Genomic DNA, 18,584 nt, shown 5'->3' with positions numbered 1-18,584 from the left:
GCTCTGCTCTGCGGACAGTAGCTGGCCACAAGGCGAAGGTCTTTAAGAAAGCTGGGAGTGGGCAGGAGAACCCAACCCCCCACCGCCCCATTCTGTGCAGCCTGGAGACTCCTGACCTGTCCCAGAGGGAGGAATCTGGAAGACTCCCTTGGCTAGGAGTTTACAGGGGTGGTGTGGAAGGGCCCCCGTGGGGGGGGGGAAGCAGCCCCAGGACCAAGGAGGCAGCTTTGAGTGGTGGAGCTGAAAGAACAGGCTGAGGGGGGCTGGGTATGGTCAGGAGGAGCCTGAGGAGTGCCCTGGAGAATGGGGTGTTGGTAAGGAGGCGGGGCAGGCCCTCCAGAAATCTGATCCCCCTTCTAATCTGCTTCGCCAACCGGTCAGACCACCACACCACTGTAGGCATTCCAGCATCCCCACCTGGCAGGCCAGAGTGAGCACTGGGACTATGCAGGGGACGTGGATGGTGCTGTTGGCACTGGTATTGGCCACCTGCGGGGAGCTTGGTGAGCATGGGGGAGTATGGGGGGGGGGGCGGCAGGTTCGTGCTTCCCAGGACTGTCCTCAGAGACAGTACCTCGCAGGTAGGGGGAGGAGGAGGTTCAGAGGGGATGTGGGCAGAGCTGGGGGCGGCCAGATGGGCAGAAGGCAGTAGCGAAGTCCTAGGTGCCAGCTGGGAGTTACTAGCTATTAGCATGTTTTCTAGGGAAAGCCTTTGAGCTGGGGGAGAGGGGAGAACTGTGACACTGGAGCAAATTGCCTAGGACTCTGGGTACCATGGGGATGTGGAAGGGGAAAGGCGACCCAGAAACATCCAGAGATGGGGGGACCACTGGACTCGGGGTTTAAGAGAACACGCGATGCCTACATGATACCGGCACTCAACCAGTTAGGCTCTCTGTGGTGTGGACCTAAGCCAGATAGTTCCATACATTTCTAGAGATTCTGAGTTGGCCAGAGACAGAAGCCCTGCCAGGGTACTGGGGGAGAGGGGAGGTGACTTCCCTGTGACTCTGGATTGCTTGGACCGGGTGGAGACAAGTCAAGCATGTCAGGGGGGCTCCTGGGATTGGGGCTGGGATGCTGCCGAGACGAAGCACCGTACCTTTCAGCTGGGCTCTACACCTGCACCCCTGCCCTCAGGGAGGACACCCATGCCAAGCTGGCACCTGTGAGCGCCTAGATGCAGCTTCCACCCCAGTGGTCCAAGGACCTGCTGGCCTGACCCCAGGACAGGCAGCGCTTCAGCAGAGGGACAGTTGGGGATGAGGAAGTGGAAAAGTACCTGCCTTCACAATGTCTGCTTGAAACTGGCCTGTGGCTGTGGTCTCGGTGTGGTGTGTGTGTGTGTGTGTGTGTGTGTGTGTGTGTGTGTGTGTGTGTGTGTGTGTGTGGTGTTGATGATCATTCCAGACCAGCTGTCCTCATCCCGGCCCCGGGCTGAGCCCGTTGTTCCAGGGGGCACATTCTGTAAGACCCTAGTTCGACGGTCGTGGTGTCATCCCCGAGCTTGGTCAGTGGGCAGCTAGTCCCTGGTTCGTGTCCTTGTCTCCTTATACTAAGTCGCCATGACAGAGCTGGGCATTACCCGCAGATGGTTGCGGGGGTTTTGGAAGAGCAAGGCCTGCTCACTGTCCTCTCATCGTCTCTCTCCCAGGCCTGGCCTTGCAGTGCTATACCTGTCAGGATCCTGTGAGCGTGTCCAACTGTGTCACCATCACCACCTGCCGAATCAATGAAACCATGTGCAAGACCACGCTCTATTCCCGGGAGATCGGTCAGTAGGTTCTGGGTGGGACAGGACTGGGTCTGTCCGGTGTCATAGCCCCTCCAGATAGGTGATCTTGGCCAGCTGGGCTTCCACACAGCCTGTACCACCATTCCACCATTTCCACTAAAAGACTTTCTGTCCCATCCATCCGGCCTCCCTCCCCTTCTCCCTTCGTGATGGGAGGCACCTTTGCAGAAGCCCCTGGGAAGGGCTGGCTCTCTTACAGTTTGGTTTTTTACATTCTGTATTACATGCAAATCACCCTACAGACCAATGTAAGATGCCATCAGTGTTCTTTGTATGTCATAGTCACTCAGTGGTCCTGGTGAAAGAGGAATGTAGGCCAGTGGGGTAGGTGACCCCGGAGCGGGTGGCCCCTGGGCTTGGGGCATGACCCTTCTGGTTGACACTTTTTCCATCCTACAGTGTTCCCTTTCTTGGGGGACTCCACGGTGACCAAGTCCTGCGCCAGCAAGTGTGAGCCCTCAGACGTGGATGGCATTGGGCTAACCCGGCCAGTGTCCTGCTGCAATTCTGATCTATGCAACGTGGATGGGGCCCCCACCCTGGGCAGTCCTGGTGGCCTGGTCCTTGCCCTGGTCCTGATCTTTCTCTTGGAACACCTGCTGTAAAGCCATGGCCATCTTGCTCTGCCCCCTTATCCCCGACAGCCCAGTTCCCTGACACCTTGAAGAAGTACAACGGTCGCTTGCATCAGCCTCTTGAGTCTCCTTTCTGGGTGCCGACCTGCCTTGTGGGCAGGGAGAGGGGCCTCCTTGCTACATCTCTGTCTCCATCTCTATCCCAGTTATTCTCTCCTGTCTCCTAAAGTTTAAAATCATAAGCAAGGACAGTCAGTCACTAAGCCGAGGACACCCACGCAGACCAGGTGATTGCTGTCTTCTAGGTTGTCGGGCCTGTGGGGAGCTTGATAGGTGGGCAGAGGCTGGGCTAAGGAAGCTCACCGCCAAGACACCTCCTCTCCTGCTGGAACCCACCTCTCTCCTCCCTGACATGCAGATGGCTCCATTGTCCCTCACTAGCATGCCTCACTTACCTTCCCTGCTCTGGGCCTCTGGAGGAATCAGCCCCTCATTCAGCTGGTGGCATCTTCAGCTAGGCTGAGATGGAGTGGCATTATCTTGCTTCCATCATTACCCCAATCCTTGACCCTGGATCCAGGGCTCTTCCTCTTGGTCATAACCTCTGGTTCCAGACTAGGGTCCCATGACCAAGTGCCATTGAGGACACTTCATATGCGGAGAAGAGGATACTGATGATCTGGGGGGCTCCCTGTCCCTGGGACCCAGGGGTCCCCATCCTTGTCTCCTGTGGAGCTTTTCACTTCTGGGCCAGCTCCTGGGGTCAGGGCTCCAACAGCCTAGTGAGACTCTCCGCAAGTCTTGGGGTAAAGCCAATCCCAAGCATTATGGCTCTCTATCTGGAGGCCTCTGAAGGGAAAACGGGGGTAGGGGACAGACTTCTCAAATGTGGATAACGAGAACCTATGGTTCTTTGGCTAGCTTGGATACCCACATCTGGGTGTGTGATTCTGAGTTCTAACTTTGTCAACAGGAGGGCATGGTCCTGTCATCCCATCACACTTTCTCACCTGACTTTTCTTGTCTAACATGAGCCTTTGCAAATGTACAGGCACTCCACAGACCACCACAGAGACTGAGGACAAGGCTCATCTGTGATGAGAGATCTGGGCTGGCTATGACCAGAGAGAGAGCAGGGCTCAGTCTATGACCAGCGTAAGTCCCAGTTTATAGCCAGGGATCAGGAAGCTGTCTAAAACTAACATCATTTTTGTCTGTGACCAGGATCAGGACCTAGTGTATTGCCCCGGAGGGTTTTCAGTTTGTGTCCCCCCCCCCCAGGTATCAGTTATGTGGAATCCAGAACATTCTTTGACCTCAGCCTCATTGGCTGTGAGCCTCTCTTGCAGAGACTTGTCCCTGTCTTTGGACTAGCTAAACCCAAGTCTGTCAGCTGGTCCCCTCTCTAGTTCACTGTTCAGAAGTGAGGTGCTTCAGCAGGCCCCCATCCCGACCAAGGGCCTGGCCAATGTGGCAATCCAGGAAATTTATCAGGCAGCAGGAGGCAGATATGGCAGAGTTTGGCCAGATGGCCTCTGACTTCAGCTGGAAGAAGATTCATCTCCAGACAGAGAAGGGAAAAGTGATTTGGGCAATCAGTGGTCCACTTCAACCCAGGGCTGGTTGATAGGGCAACTTGTAACCCTTTCCTGGGGCCTGGCAGCTCCAGCACGCACATACCCCCAACACACACCTCTAGCTTGAAATCAGAAGTAAACAGACCACCTCTCTACATCCCGGCCTTGCTCTTGCCCTGAACACAGAACCAGATTAAGTTCCCAAGCGACACGCTCGGAGACAGATTTCTTTCAGGCAGCAGGGGCAGGACTGAAAGGAGGTGAGCCCTTCAATCCCGGGGTTTCCAGGCCTGTGACAACTGACCTCTGCAAAAGCTATGAGAAAGGCCATTTGTATCTTGGAGAGAGGCCAGTCCGAGGTCCAGGCTGGGCTATAGACAGCGCTATCCTAGATTTCTTTGGAAGAAACAACAAACCCCTAACTTCAATTGCCCACAAACCCCATCACTCATCCATCCACCCTTTATCCCTCTGTCTACCACCCCATCCATCCATTCATCCATTCTCCCATTCATCTGTTCTATTATTCATTGATTTCCATCCATCTTATATTTTCTCACTTGCCCATCATCCCATCTATTTATCCGTCCTTTACTCCATCCATTCATATATCATCTTGTCTATCCACCCATCCATACATTTAATCACAACACATCCTTCCATCCATCTCTATCACCTATCCATCATCCTCTAATCCATACACCCATCCATTCTCCATCCTTTCAACTATCTATCATTTCATCTCTCCATCCATCTCTTGAGACAGGGCTTCATGCAAACCAGGATGATTTCAAACTCACTTTGTAGCTGAAGATGACCTTGAACTCTTGACCCTCCTGCCTCCACTTTCCAAGTACCACTGTGCGGGGCGGCTACCCATCCTTTAATCTATTCATCTACTTGCCCATCCCATCCATCTTACCTATCACCTGTCCACCATCCCCCTATCCATTTACCCATCCACCCTCTGTCTTTTCAACCATCCATTCATTTACCCACCCACCCACCATTCCATCCATCTACCTACCATTTTCTTCATCTTCCACTCATCCATCTATCCTCTCATATCACCTATCTATTCTATTATCCATCTATCCAGTCGCCCCCTGTCCATCCTTCCTTCCCTCCTCCAGCAAATGCTCTCAACAGTCAGCATGGCCAGGTCTGGGTTGGGAGTAGGAAGGGACTCCGAACAGTGGAAAGAATGTTCCTCCACGTGCAACGCCGATATTCCAGCAGGAGGCAGGAAGGGCAAGCATCAAGTACCACGGGTGGAACATTCTGTCCCGAAGGCAGTAGAAACCCAGGGGAAGTTTCTAGGAAGAGCAGTAAGTGGAGTGATTTGCATCTTAGCCAGCGCCTTTCAGTGGAAGGTAGGAGGAGATGGCCAAGGAGGAGGAGCCAGACTCCCAGAAACAGACAGGGTGATCTGGCAGACGGCTAGGGCTGGACGGCAGCCAGCTGGATGGGAGGGAACAGGAAGAGGCCATGGCTCCAGCTTGCATAAAAGGTGGGGATTGCCTCAGGTGCCTGGACAGACCAGGAGAGGAACCTAGGGGTCTTTGTTAGGGCAGGCGCAAGAGGGATAACTTGGGGGGATCTTGTCAGAGCCCCTGTTGGTTTCTGCAGGCAGTCTAGCTTGGCATGGGCAGGTTTCACAGACATTCCCTCGTTTCAGCATTCTAGCAACCCCAAGGGCTAGGACCGTCATCACTCCAATTTAAAGATTAGACTGGCTCAGGGAGGAGGAATGACTGGCCCACGGCCACGCCACAGCATCTGTAGCACTCAGGTCCATGGAGAAGTTCTGTCCCAGGCTCCGAAAGGCGAACTAGCCCTCCAAGTCACACGCTGTCTTGTGCTGGGCTCAAACCCGGTCTCCAGGTTCTAGACCTGGGACCAATGGCAAGGGTGTGGACTGGCACAAAGAAGCTGGCAGACAAGGGCATAAATGCTGCCCTGCCCAGCAGTGTCTGCCCAGACACAATGCTGCCTCCCCAACCTTACCAGTTGGGAGGAGGACAGCTAGAGGAGTGGTATGGTCCCCCCACGAGGAGGCTGTGTGCCCCCTCCTGGCTGCTGCTCCACCCAGCACCTCCCCTGCCATCACTAACCGGTGAGGTCATCCCTCCTTCCCAAAGCCAGGACAAGCAGGCCCTTCGGGTGACCTTGGGTCAACCTCACGTCAGCATGGCCTGTCCGCAGTACAAAAGCCTGCGCTGCGCATCAACATTCTCTCCCCAGCCCTGGGCTCCAAGTTCACCTGCACTGTGGTTCAAAGGGCCTTACACGACCATAAGGACCCACTTTTGCTGAGCATGGTACCATAGATGCTCATCTGCCCAGTTTACAGACGGAAGAAGGGGAGGCCAGAGTGGGTGCCTGGTGAGCAGGCCTGGGTCACCCAGCAGGCCAGATCTAGGCTCAGTCTCCCAGGCTTCAGAAGCAGACATTCCCTGGCTCCTCTCCCAACCTCTAGGTGTGGTCTGTGGACAGAGCCCCAGGGATGAGTGGCCCCACTATTTAGCTTGTAGGAACTGCAGTCCCTCCCTCTGTACGCCACACCTTCTCTTTACTTTCATGTCAACCTTGTACAATGGCCTCACCCTACAGAGCCAGGTCACTTCTGCCCTAGCAACCCATAAACAGGAAACCAAGGTCTGGAAGGACAAGGGGACCATCCCAAGGCCACACATAGAAAGACCTGAAAAGCCAAAAGAAAAACTCATGCCTGGCCCAGAGCTCCTTCTCGGTTCCCATCCTATCAAAAGGTCAGGCTATAATTCTGCTCTGACAGCCTGTAACAGGTGGCCCAGTCACCAACCCCTGACAGAGACACACATATGCGGGCTGCCACCCTACCTATGCATTCATCCATCTATCATCACTTATTTTTAGCCAAGTATTATCCATCCATCCATCCATCCACCATCCCATCCATCCATCCATCCATCCATCCATCCATCCATCCATCCATCCACCATCCCATCCATCCATCTACCATCCCATCCCATCCATCCATCCATCCATCCATCCATCCATCCATCCACCCACCCATCCATCCACCATCCCATCCATCCACCCATCCACCCATCCACCATCCCATCCATCCATCCATCCATCCATCCATCCATCCATCCATCCATCCATCCATCTATCCATCCACCCACCCACCCACCCACCCATCCATCCACCATCCCATCCATCCATCCATTCATCCATCCATCCATCCATCCATCCATCCATCCACCCACCCATCTATCCACCATCCCATCCATCCCATCCATCCATCCACCCATCCATCCATCCATCCATCCATCCATCCACCCATCCATCTATCATCCATCCATCCATGAAGTTAATCATTCATTCATTGTGCATCTATCCATCTACTTGTCCATCCATCCCCCATCATCCATCCATCCATCCACCTGTCTTTTCACCCTTTTTCTCTTCCTTCATCTGCCTCCCTTCCCACACACATCCACCTACATATCCACACATTAGAACCTTGGAGAACAGAGAAAAAGCATAGAGCCCTCAACTGGCTTGGGCTGTGGAGGATGAAGGCCCAGATGGTCCTTATGACATGGGAAAACAGCCAGTGTGCCCATCATGTGAAAGGCCCAGCACAGGAAAAGTCATAGGAAGTCAGGAGAGACTGTCAGGCCAGGAGGCTAGCGGGTAGGTGGAGTCCTGTTGCCAGAACTAAAGCCAAGAAGCTCAAGCTTGGTCTAAAAGCCATTCACTAATGGTCAGGGGTCTGGTGGTGGTGGTCAGTCTAATGCCCCATATCCATCTCCACCCTCCTAGCACCTACACCTCACCAGCCACTCCCCCCTCTCCACACTGGCTCAGCCTCTACTTTGTGGGGACACAGTATATCAGTCTTGGGCACTGCCTAGGCAGAGGGGGATACAGTTCCTGCGAGGCTCCCTGTATCAGGCATCTCTAAAGCAGCCTTGTATCTAAGTCTCAGGGGTCCTCAGAACTGGGGCTATATGGCCTACTGGATTCACTCAGGCATAGTTGAGGCAAGAGGTTCATCAGAGGGCCAGCTGAGCCAAGCTCTAAAAGGCTTCCTCATTTGGAGTTGTCCCAGAACAGCAGCAGGGCAGGGTGTCTAGTACTGGAGGTGTGCCAGCAGATGTAGGACCCGAGGCTCCCAGACAAGGGGCTCCCAAGAAGTCCATAGAGGGGCCCCACCCCGGGGTGGTAAATGATGATGGCTCCCATCCACCACCCACATCCCCAGCCCTGTGCCGCCCTACTGAGTCACACTGGTTCTGACAACACCCAGGAGCTGAAGCTGGAGGCTGAGTATAAATCCTCAAATATGAGACCGGCCAGGGCTCCCAGCTCCTGAGTACTGAAGAATGGCCTTTCGCTGGGCCATGTGGCTGCTGCTCTTAGCAGCCTGGAGCATGGGCTATGGTGAGTGGCTGGGAGTGGGATTAGCAGGGGCACTCTGCTGTGGGCCTCAGTTTACCCCATCTCCTAATGAGAGGTGCTGGGAGGCTTTATGACCAAGGCATCCTCTGGACCCCGGGTGAGCCTCCTGGGTCTTAGATCTCAACTTTTCCCTGGGATAGGAGTCATGGCCATGGCCTGTTCTCCAGGGAGGGCGACAGATGTGGATGGTGGACACGGTGTCGGTCAGTCAGCCATCTGGGTCCTGAAGAATCTCGGGAGGCCACTTGCACTCACATCTACCTGGCTCCAATACGGGCCCCTGGAGCTAGGTGGTGAGACTGTGCCCGCCCCCAACCCTTGACAGGTGAAGCCTTCAGGTGCTATACCTGTGAGCAGCCCACGGCCATCAACTCATGCAAGAATATTGCTCAGTGCAAGCTGGAAGACACAGCCTGTAAGACCATACTGGAGACAGTGGAAGCCGGTAAGGCTGGGCTCAGTCAAGGGTTGGGGTGCGCGCGGGGGGGGGGGGGGGGGGAGGGGGATGGTTCACCTGGGGTCAGGTTTACCTTTCTCCCATGCTTCTTTTCATCTACTATTGTCCTGCTCAGCCTAGGAGGCAGAGGGGCAGGATGATGTGTGCATGTGTGTGTGCGTGCATATAGAGGCACGGCCCCTTAAGCACCTGCCCTGAGATAGTAGCATAGGAATACGGGGAGTGGAGATAGGTAGAGGTTAACCATTGGCTTAAACCCTGGCTCTGTCAGGGTTTGCTGCTGTGACTTGGGCTAGAGCCGCCACTCAGGACCTGGGAGTGCGCATGCTCCACAGAGGCTGCTGCTAATATGAACAGATGTGCCACAGCTGGGGTTTGGGCGGATCTGAGGATGCGGGTTACAGGAGGAGTCGTCGGAGAAGGCAGAATGATACCGGGAGGGTTTGCAGCGCGAGACGGGCGCTATAGCAACTTCGGGCTCTGACGTCTGCCCATCCTGCAGAGTTCCCCTTCAACCACAGCCCTATGGTGACGCGCTCCTGCTCCAGCTCCTGCGTGGCCACCGACCCTGACGGCATCGGGGTTGCCCATCCCGTCTTCTGCTGCTTCCGTGATCTCTGCAACACGGGCTTTCCAGGCTTGGTGACCGGCCTCTAGTGACACGGGGAGCCTCGGTCTTCTTCTAGCTACTCTCCTGGCAGGGCCTGGTGCCTCCTGCTGTCACCTCTGCCTGCACGGCTCTGTGAGCAGAGCTCGCTGGGCCTCAGGCCACTCACTCTGTCCCCGCGGCCCCCCGTCCCCCGTCCCCAAATTGTGGAAAATAAAATAAGCCAAGGGTGAGGGGGCTTCTGTCCTTGCTGGGCACTGGGAACCCAAAGATAAGCGTGCAGGGAAGACGGGCTATGTTCTGGCATGTTCCAGGCCGACCCTCCTCATGCAAGGCTTTCCCTGACTCATTCTCATGCAAGGGTTTTGTTGTTATTGTTGTTGTTTTTTCTATGTCTCAGATGAAGAGCCATAAACTTAGAGGGAGAAAGGTCTCCTGGGTCACTCTATGCACACTAGCCCATCTCAGTCGGTCCAGGGCAGGTTCCTCAGCCCAGGAAACCCTCCCCTAATCTCCCCCTGCACCCTGGACACCATCCTGTCCCAGAAAGGAAGCTTGAAGTTGGGATTTGCTTCCAGGAATTTGTGGTCTGTCCAAATCTGCCAGGAACAATACAGGAGGGCACACAGGGAGGCAGACAGAAGATCAGCAGCCTCTCTACCCTAATCTTTTTGGGATGTCCATCTCCACAAATCTGTCACCACATCCACCCCCACCACCCCACTCTTAGAATGGCCTGCCCACGCCTTCAGACAGCTGGGGATTAATTCTGCAGTCAATGTTTACTTATCTCCAGACCCAGCGCCAGGCTGGACCCAGAGCACTCCCAGGGGCAGTGGCCTGGACTGCTCCTGAGGGCACAGGATGGAGGGGAGTGTAACTCAGGGGCTGCCTCCCCAGCCAGGGGCCCACGTTCCTTAGGACCCAAGAGCCCTTACCTTGTGGCTGCTGCTTCCCCTCACCAGGGTGGCCTCTGGCTGTCCCTTCCACAGTGCTCTGCCACCTGCGAGGCGTGTGGCAGCTGTGGAGCCTGAATGACCCCAGGCACTAATGCCGCATCCCTGAACACTTCCTGGACTCTCCCAGCTCGGGGGCGGGAGGCATGGTCCTGGAGTCTCATCGGCAACCAGGACTGCTGGGTTGGGTACTGTGAAGAAGGTAGCAGGCTGTCCAAACAGAATGCAAGGGCAGGGGAGAATTACCAGGACAACAACGGGGTCCCTCCGGACCCGAGAGGTGTGTGAAACACCTCTTCCCCCTAATGTTCTGTGCTGCCAACCTGGCCCCTTAAGTCACCAGCTAACACCATTTCTAGGGCCAACTCCACACATGCACTTCCCCCAGTGGGGCAATTCCCCTGCACGGTAGCTTAATTTCAGAGAGCCTTACGGAGCTTCGGATTTGGAGGCTAGAGGCCAGGGCGATCGGTTCACTGTGGAGACTGGGCATATGTCACCCCCTAGTGGAGAAGCTGGGGTACTGCCTCAGCCCTCTTCAGAGAGGCAGGAGGTAGGAATGGGAGAAACTAGCCAAACCTAATCTTGGTCTTGAGTCCATGAGGGGAGGCAGGAGAGCTGCGGCTTAGCACCTGAGGGACCAGCTCGCTGAGCCACAAGCTCGGCTCAGCTACCGGGTCCCCAGTGACAACAGAGGACTGCAAAAACCCTTGCCTCATGGTTGACCTTGAACCTGCCCACCTATGAACACATCTGGATGCTCGACTACCATCTAGGTCATTAAGCAGGGAACTCCACCTCCAGGCCCCTCCAGCCGTGAAGGCAGAGACGTAGAAGCCCCCTTGCTCCTACCGCTTCCCATCTGGAGTCCCAGTGGGACCGTCTGGCAGCGCTCCAGATGGCTGCTATGATCCAGTCATACACCCTCCCAAGGACCCCCACCTCTAGATTGCCCTCGGCCCTTTACCCTCTGCCCATCTCCTGCCCTCTACCCCACTAAGCCCTGGAAGGGCAAAACCCCTCACCAAAGCTCCTGAAGTTAAGACAATGAGTAGCCACCCACATGCCTACAGATTCAGGGTGGGAGGTGGGGAGGCAGAGGTGTGGGATAGGTCTCCTCAGCTGCACACTACTGGCTGGCTGCACAACCTCTCCACCCCTCCCCCATCACCGAGTACGTATTTAAAATTAACCCGCTCCCCGTCCCCCCATAAAACATCTGCTCTAAGTCCCGAGGATCCTGCTCGCAAAGAGCATGAAGAGCCCAGCGCTATCTGCACCCTACTTTCCTCCTGACTTCCTGGGGGCCTTCCTGGGACTCTAGGGAAGGAAACAGAAAAAGCTGGGCTGGGTACATGTGGCTGGAACTGCAAAGTTCTCAGGCTGGGGGTAGACAAGGACGGGGATGAAGGTAAGAAGGCCAGCTGGGGCTCCAGCCTGCTCCTGCTTGGCCTCAGTCCCATGACTCCTCAGGCATTGCCCTAAGTTCAGAGGCCCCCACAAGCTTGGGCACCCTACGCCACCCACGTTCCTCCAGAAGACATATCCAGGAAGTGGGTAGGGCTGTGTGGGGGTGGGGGGGCTGCAGAAATGAGAACCTCCCCCCGCTTCGTGCCTTTTAAACTCTTTAATCTTGTGCTTTCTTTAAATAAAACAGAGTGCAGCTTCCCCTTGATAGCACTAAGGCAAGCATAGTAGCATGGGGGTCGGGGGTAAGGGGGGTGCAGGTGAGGGTCAGGGCATCACTGAAGCTCTTGGCTCTGGCTCCAGGTATGGTTCCCAGAGAGGTAGCAAGGAGGCAGTGCCCAGTTTCAAGCAGCTGTCCCCCGCTCCCTGAGCTGACAGGGCAGGTGTTCAGCATGGTCATGGGACCCCCTACACCAGGGCTCCTGGCCTTGGTGACCTGGCTAGACAGGGTGCATCCTCTCAGTGGTGGGCATCACCAGAATCTTAGCCAGGGACCAACTTCCATTCGCCCTTCCGTGTTCCGAGGGGTCCTTGGGCTGGTCCTGGCCCGATCTTCCCTGCGATAAGGTGACCCTCCGGAGGGCCCGCTGTCCCTGAGTAAGCTGCAGGCCCCAGCCACACCCAAGACTGGCCTGCCTGGCCACAAGTAGCCCTGACTTTGGGCTCTGTGCTGGCCCTTCCGCTGCTGCAGGATCCTGCTCATCTGGGCACACGAACAGTCATGCTATAGGGACCCAGGAGGCAGAGCTGGGCCAGGACAACGTGCACCCCAACAGCTGCCCAAGATGAGGTAAGCACAGAGGAGTGTCAAGCGGGTAAGAGGAGCCAGGCTTGTCCGAGGGCCACTCCGGCTAGGAGTGCGGCCCAGGTGGCCCATTCTGTGGAATGGACCGGCTGACAGGCAGGGTAGGGAGGGCGCAGACGTGGCAGTCACTGGTCCTTCCGGGGGTCACTGAGCCCACTCTCCGCGCGGAGCAGCTGGCTGCTGGTCTCGTTGTAGGCGATCCAGTGCTTCAAGTCTTCCGGCAGCTCGGGGGGCTCCACCTGCAGGGGGACAGGAAGCTAAGGCTCGGGAGAGCCACCCTCTGTCGTGCGTGGTGAGGGAGAGGCAATACGGAGGGACAACCAGCCAGGCTGCTGGCTGCCCTCCTGCCTCTGGACCTCTGCTGATATCATGCTCCAGCCTGTGACCTTGTGGGCACCATGCCCCATTACGACACCTGCCCAGTACCTCCCCAATTCCCTCTTAACCTATTTTCTCCTTCCTAGCTCTTTCCATCCCATTTATACCAGCTAGGCCTCATCAGCAGAGGCATGCTTGAGGCCTGTCTCCAGTACCGGGCAAAAGCCTGTGAGGCTGGCTGCCTGACAAGCTGCCAGCTGCCTGGGGGAAATCAGGATGAGGGGCAGGGAATGAATGGGAAGGCGCTCCTCCAGGAGTGCCAGACAAGGCTGCTTCCTGTGAGGCCTTGCAGATGGGTTCTGAGGACTGAGGGGTGAGGGTAGAGGCTGAGCAGAGGCTGTCACCTCTTATGATGGGTACCACACAGCAGGTGGGAAGTGCTGGCCCACAGCCTGGGTCCTTTCTGGATACCTGCTACCAATCTATAGTCGGGGTTATTCCTTCCTAGCACATGGCCCCAGGCTAGCCCCTCAGATCACAGGACCCAAGCCCAGACTCAGCCTGTCTTGAACCATATCTGCCTCTCCCTGGGACCCAATTCAACTCAAGACATAGTTCCGGTAACCAGGGAAAGTCCCAGCCAACCCCAGGCCTCCAGCTGAACTCGGTTGCCGGGGTGCATGGGTTCCACCTCCTCCACACTGTCATTGCTTTCTGTGACTGTACCTCCGGTCCCCTCACATGCACTGTACCAACAGCCCCTAGGAGTTCATGACTCAACAAAGGCAAAAAGCCAGGGAGCCATGCCTACCACCAATCACTGTGAAGACTGTGCGAATTGGCCACCATCTCTCTGAGTCTGTTTCCCTACAGATATAGCTCCTAAGCAGGGATGTGAGGTCATTCCTAGGCTCCAGAGGAGGCATCTGTCTAACTAAGGCCAGAGAGGGCACAATAGGGTGGGGCATGCCCTGGCACCTTTCAGGAGCCTGCCCTGGCAACCATCACTACCCTGGCTGTCTCCAGGGTCACCGTTGCCACACGAAAGGAGCTGGCTCTGCCACCACGCTTGGAGGAGTGGGCCCTGGGGAAGGGCCTTGGGTCCCAGCAGGTATAGGGCTCTCCTCTCTCTAACCTTGGAAAGACACGAGGCTTGTGGTCTCCTGGGGTCAATCCAACCTCAGGCTTCTCAGCGGCAAGTTGTGCAAAGGAGGATTTCAGGCCCCCTGGAATTCCCAGCAACTGCTTCTAACTGACCATACTTTTTAGCTCATGCTCAAAAAGAGGCACCTGTCGAAGACCAGAGAGGGTGACTCAGCACTCTAGACCACACAGAACTAAGACTCAACTCCTAGGAGAGAGCTGTGCTCTGAGCATCTCAGTTCTAGAAGAGAGGGAGGGAACAGAAACCCTGGGGTGAGGGGCAGGTTCAAAAATGGCTAAGCCTAACTGTAAAGTCTCAATTCATAGATAGTGGGGACACAGAGGAAAAGTGGCAAAATGTTCCTCCGATGCAAGACCAGTCCCAGGACTTAAAAGAGGTTTTCCTCGCGGGAGGGGGCTGGGTGTTGCACAGGGCAGGGGCATCGGGGTGGGGCTGCTCACCCTGCGCTTGCACAAGTGCTGCACTACGCGATCCGGCGAGGTGCCCAGCACGTGCTGCCGGGAGCGCAGTAAGGTGCACAAGAAGCCGTCGCGAAGGCTGACAAAGCGCGCCTCCAGGTAGAAGGCGCGGTCATCCCAGCCTAGCAAGCGGGTGCGCACCTCGAACGGCTCAAACAGGCGCAGCGAGCGGCGATAGCGCGCGCACGAGGCGGCCAGCACCGTGTGCGCGCCCAGGTCGCGCAGCGCCCCCAGCACACCGCAACGGGTCAGGTGCGCGGCGCGAGCCACATCGGCCTCGCGCAGGTAGCGCGCGTTGTTCATGTGCAGCAGCAGGTCCAGATCCGACGGCAGCACCCGGCCCGCGTACCGCTGCTCGGCCAGCAAGTCGCGGACGCGCGGCTGCAGCAGGCGTGCGCGCAGAACAGCACACGGCACGCGCACCAGGTACCAGCCGTCCAGCAGCGCAAAGAAGGCGAGCGCCAGGGCTAAGGACGCTACCAGTAGCCCCAGCATCTTGGCAGCGGGCGCCGGGTGCCCAGGAACCCGGTGCTCAGGTGCCTGCCGCCGGCCTGCCCGGGAGCCTGGGAACTCCGGGAACCGCTCGGAGCGCACCACCTCTTCCAGCAGTCCAAGGGGGAGGCGCGCCGGAGGCAGCAGCGCCGCCGATTGGAGTCGCGCGCACGGCTCCCGGTCATACCCCCCCCGCGCGCGCCCTTGGTGGTGTGTCCCACGTCCTCCGCCAGGGCCGCTTTCGCTTTTCCCGGGGCGGGGCGCGGCGGGACGCGCGGAGCAGTACAGCGCCACCTGGCCGCTGCGCTCGGCGCTGCAGGTGCAGGAGCGACAGCGAAGCCTGCTCCCTTCCGCGATCCAGTCACTCAGATGAGCATAGCCCAAGATTTCCAGAACTTCCCCGGAGCAGCTGAGGAACTTTGCAAGGAAAACGGACAATGCATCGCTAAAGGTGCTGCTTCTGCGAGGCTGCCCGTGACCTACAATCCTGTCCAGGCATCTTGCTTTCGCAAGGCCCCTGGGGCGTTCGCTGTGGGTTAGAGAGAATTAGATCCCGTCTTCCGGGTGCATTTCAGTCCCAGTCTGCAGACACTTGTCCCCCAGTACTCACCCCCTGTCCGCCAAAAATCTTGATCACCCGCCTTGCACAGCCTTGGTGCAGTGGGAAGGGGCTTGGACCTGCCTAGGCTCAGTGTGCTGGGCTCGGCTGGCTCCCCGTGGGAGACCTTGATTTTGGGGATGCGGGGTGACTTGGGAGAGAGGGCTGGGGGTGGGAGGAGGGCGGAATCTGTGAGTGGTATGTGAAGTGAGTAGAAAAGTTCTTTGTTTTGTTTTGTTTTGTTTTGTTTTGTTTTTCAAGACAGGGTTTCTCTGTGTAGCTTTGCGCCTTTCCTGGAGCTCACTCACTTGGTAGCCCAGGCTGGCCTCGAACTCACAGAGATCCGCCTGGCTCTGCCTCCCGAGTGCTGGGATTAAAGGCGTGCGCCACCAACGCCCGGCTAGAAAAGTTCTTAATAAAGAAAAATGAAAAAAAAATCCTGATCACCCTAAATGCGCCCCAATAACCCCCACCCTTTACCAATTTTAAGGCAAACAACTTCCGAGGTGGAGGAGAAAAAGTGGGGCGTGGAGAGGAGTGCGATGAACGTAAATAATTTATCAACTAGGCTAAAGGTGCTGGCCATGGTTTGTGGAATGTCAGTCCCTTTCCTTCACAGTAGAGGAAGGTTTTGCGGTCAGGTTGGCTCTCCTGGATAGCCTCCAGGACTTTGATAATCCTGTGTGCAAATGACTACAGGGAGCCCATGGTTGGGTGGACTGATGGCGCTCCAGATCCCCTGGGCACCATTACTCCAACCGTCCCATCCTGGGCTGGGTGGGTCTGCTGTGGTCTGTCCAGAGCAGAGTTCTTTTCTTTTTCGGTTTTGCTTCCGAGGCCAGGAGCTATGGCACAGTGGGTGCCTGAGGTCTTCTTGGCTACTCCAAGAGGCAAGGAACTCACTGCCAATCAGGGTGGCTCCAAACTACCGGAAGAAGAACCTTTCCCACACATTGCTTCCACCTGAAACGCCTACCGTGTGCTCTGGCTGGGGGAGGGGCAGCCTCTGAGGAGGAAGAGGCTAAGGAGTGCTCCCTGAGTCCATTGCTCAGAGAATGGGCCCTCGGCTAATTGCTCTGTCCACCCCGTCTCGTGCCTCCAGGAAAGAGACCCGCCACAGGTAGCCAGGCCTTTGAGACAGGGAAAGACGTGGATGAGCACCCATCTCCCGGGCCTCCTCTGCTCCTGTCACCTTGCTTCGTTTTGAGCCTCTCTGCTGGCTGTTCGCCACACGCTGTTCACTCTGCTTCCATTTTCCTCTCTCCTCCCCTAGCCTAGACCACATTGCCAGGGTCCTCTCAAAGGGATCTGAGCACACCTCGCTGTAGTTTCACGTCTAAGTCATGCATGTCTGTCTCACAGAACTCTGACTGGAGGATGGCCTGGTCGCCCTAACAGACCTTGGTGTCTACAGGGTTGCTCAATACACCTCTCTCTGCCAGCACTAGCGAATAAGAGTCCTGGGTACAGAAGCTTCGCTCAGGGACTTTGGGCTCTTCCAGGGCTCCTGTGTCTGCCCTAGAGCCCGGCGTCACCTCCAGAGGCAGGTTGGCAATCCCTTTTGGCCACCAGGGGGCAACACAAGGCTTGGGGCGGCAGGGCAGGCCCCAGCAGGATGACTTGCCCAGACCTTGCCCCGCCCAACTCTGGTCCCTCCCCTTCCTCCCCTGGCTCCGCCCTGCTAGGTGAGCGAGGCCACGCTGGTGGCAGCTATGAGGGGGTTAGAGGCCCATGCCAAGTCATAGGTTTGGTCTTGGCACCCAGGGGCCCTCCTCGGGGCACCTTCTGCCTTCTTCCCTCACCCTAGCTCTAATAATTCTTTGCAAAGAAGTCTCCAGGGTAGGGTGCGAAGGCCCTATTGTCCCTCTGCCCCTGGGCACCTTTGACCTGCAGGCAACAACCACAGGGAGAGAGAGAGACTCAGCTAAGGGGCAGCTGAAGTGTGGTCCCTGGTGGGCTATTCTGCACAAGCCAGCTCTGACATCCTCTTCCCTGTGTTCTCCCAGCTCTGTGTTAAGAGCACAAATACTTTCCCATTTCTCTTATTTATCTGAGTCTTCGGGACCTGCAGGCTCCATGCTGTGGGGTGGTTTTGGGGTGTCCAGGAGTGCCAAGGAGAACCCAGCCAAGCCTAGGTAACTGCTGGATGTGGTGTGCCATGAACAGCCCTCAGGACCAAGCAGATGCCCCGTAACTGCTGAGCAGATGAAGCCGGGCAGGGTCCTGCAAACTGTGCCTTGTCTTCTGCTATCTCCAGGGAAGACAGCAAGCCTCAACCAGAAGGTTCCCGAGACAGTGCTGCCAGTAGTACCACCCTGAGCACCACCCCCACCCCCCACCCCTGTGGCTGCTGTTACCACCACCACCACCACCACCACCTCCACCCGTGACTGCTGTTGGCCCCAGGTCCTGCACCATGTCCGTAGTAGATGTGAGGTCCTTCTAGATCTTCAGTGTCCTCCTGAACACGCAGGGCCTCCTAGAGCCTGGACTCAACCTTGGGTGCTCATCTCCTAGGCTTGAGAGGGATGCCTCCTACTTGAGGTCATACACAAAGGCTGCGGGCATCAGCTTTGAAGAGAGCCCTGCAGCCTCTGGCCAGGCTCACCCTCAGCACGACCCCAGTTCCACTGGCCCCTGAGCTCCCGCTACCACCACTGAACTCTGGGGCTCAGGTTCTGACGCCCGGCTCAGTACACAACTGGGCGCTTCGCCGATCCTCTGTGTCCCCTGTGTGGGCACCCAGAGCCCACAGCCTGTGCTGTTACTCACTATTCAGGAATTTACGATCCTCTGTGTCCCCTGGATGGGCACCCAAAGCCCACAGCCTGTACTGTTACTCACTATTCAGGAATTTAAAGC

The 18,584-nt window shown here is 56.7% G+C and overlaps 3 protein-coding genes across 5 annotated transcripts; 2 read left to right on the top strand and 1 right to left on the bottom strand.

Annotated features, from left to right (window-relative positions):
* Positions 1-375: 375 nt before the first annotated feature.
* On the top strand, positions 376-2,475 carry Lypd2 (LY6/PLAUR domain containing 2). Its single transcript, XM_006989267.4, has 3 exons — positions 376-503; positions 1,655-1,774; positions 2,195-2,475. The coding sequence occupies exons 1-3, from the start codon at positions 446-448 to the stop codon at positions 2,398-2,400; spliced, it is 384 nt and encodes a 127-aa protein (XP_006989329.1). The 5' UTR covers positions 376-445; the 3' UTR covers positions 2,401-2,475.
* Positions 2,476-8,254: 5,779 nt separating this feature from the next.
* Positions 8,255-9,672, top strand: Slurp1 (secreted LY6/PLAUR domain containing 1). Its single transcript, XM_006989266.4, has 3 exons — positions 8,255-8,381; positions 8,725-8,844; positions 9,359-9,672. The coding sequence occupies exons 1-3, from the start codon at positions 8,324-8,326 to the stop codon at positions 9,511-9,513; spliced, it is 333 nt and encodes a 110-aa protein (XP_006989328.1). The 5' UTR covers positions 8,255-8,323; the 3' UTR covers positions 9,514-9,672.
* Positions 9,673-12,031: 2,359 nt separating this feature from the next.
* Positions 12,032-15,336, bottom strand: Them6 (thioesterase superfamily member 6). 3 transcript variants are annotated; one of them, XR_013046446.1, is made up of 3 exons: positions 14,615-15,336; positions 14,145-14,299; positions 12,032-12,930 (listed from the first exon to the last, which is right to left on the bottom strand). XR_013046446.1 is itself a non-coding variant. In XM_042264928.2 (2 exons), exons 1-2 carry the CDS (start codon positions 15,125-15,127, stop codon positions 12,817-12,819), a joined length of 468 nt encoding a protein of 155 aa, XP_042120862.1. In that variant the 5' UTR covers positions 15,128-15,328; the 3' UTR covers positions 12,032-12,816. The 3 variants fall into 3 exon arrangements, 2 of the variants coding, with proteins under 2 accessions (XP_042120862.1, XP_006989327.1); XM_042264928.2 differs by lacking the exon at positions 14,145-14,299 and having other exon boundaries at positions 14,774-15,328; XM_006989265.4 differs by lacking the exon at positions 14,145-14,299 and having other exon boundaries at positions 14,615-15,309.
* Between the last annotated feature and the right edge of the window lie 3,248 nt (positions 15,337-18,584).

The sequence above is a fragment of the Peromyscus maniculatus genome, chromosome 20, assembly GCF_049852395.1.
Source record: "Peromyscus maniculatus bairdii isolate BWxNUB_F1_BW_parent chromosome 20, HU_Pman_BW_mat_3.1, whole genome shotgun sequence".
Lineage (NCBI taxonomy): Eukaryota > Metazoa > Chordata > Mammalia > Rodentia > Cricetidae > Peromyscus > Peromyscus maniculatus.
The sequence above is the reverse complement of the archived record's forward strand: the minus strand, read 5'-3'. Positions and strand labels throughout refer to the sequence as shown.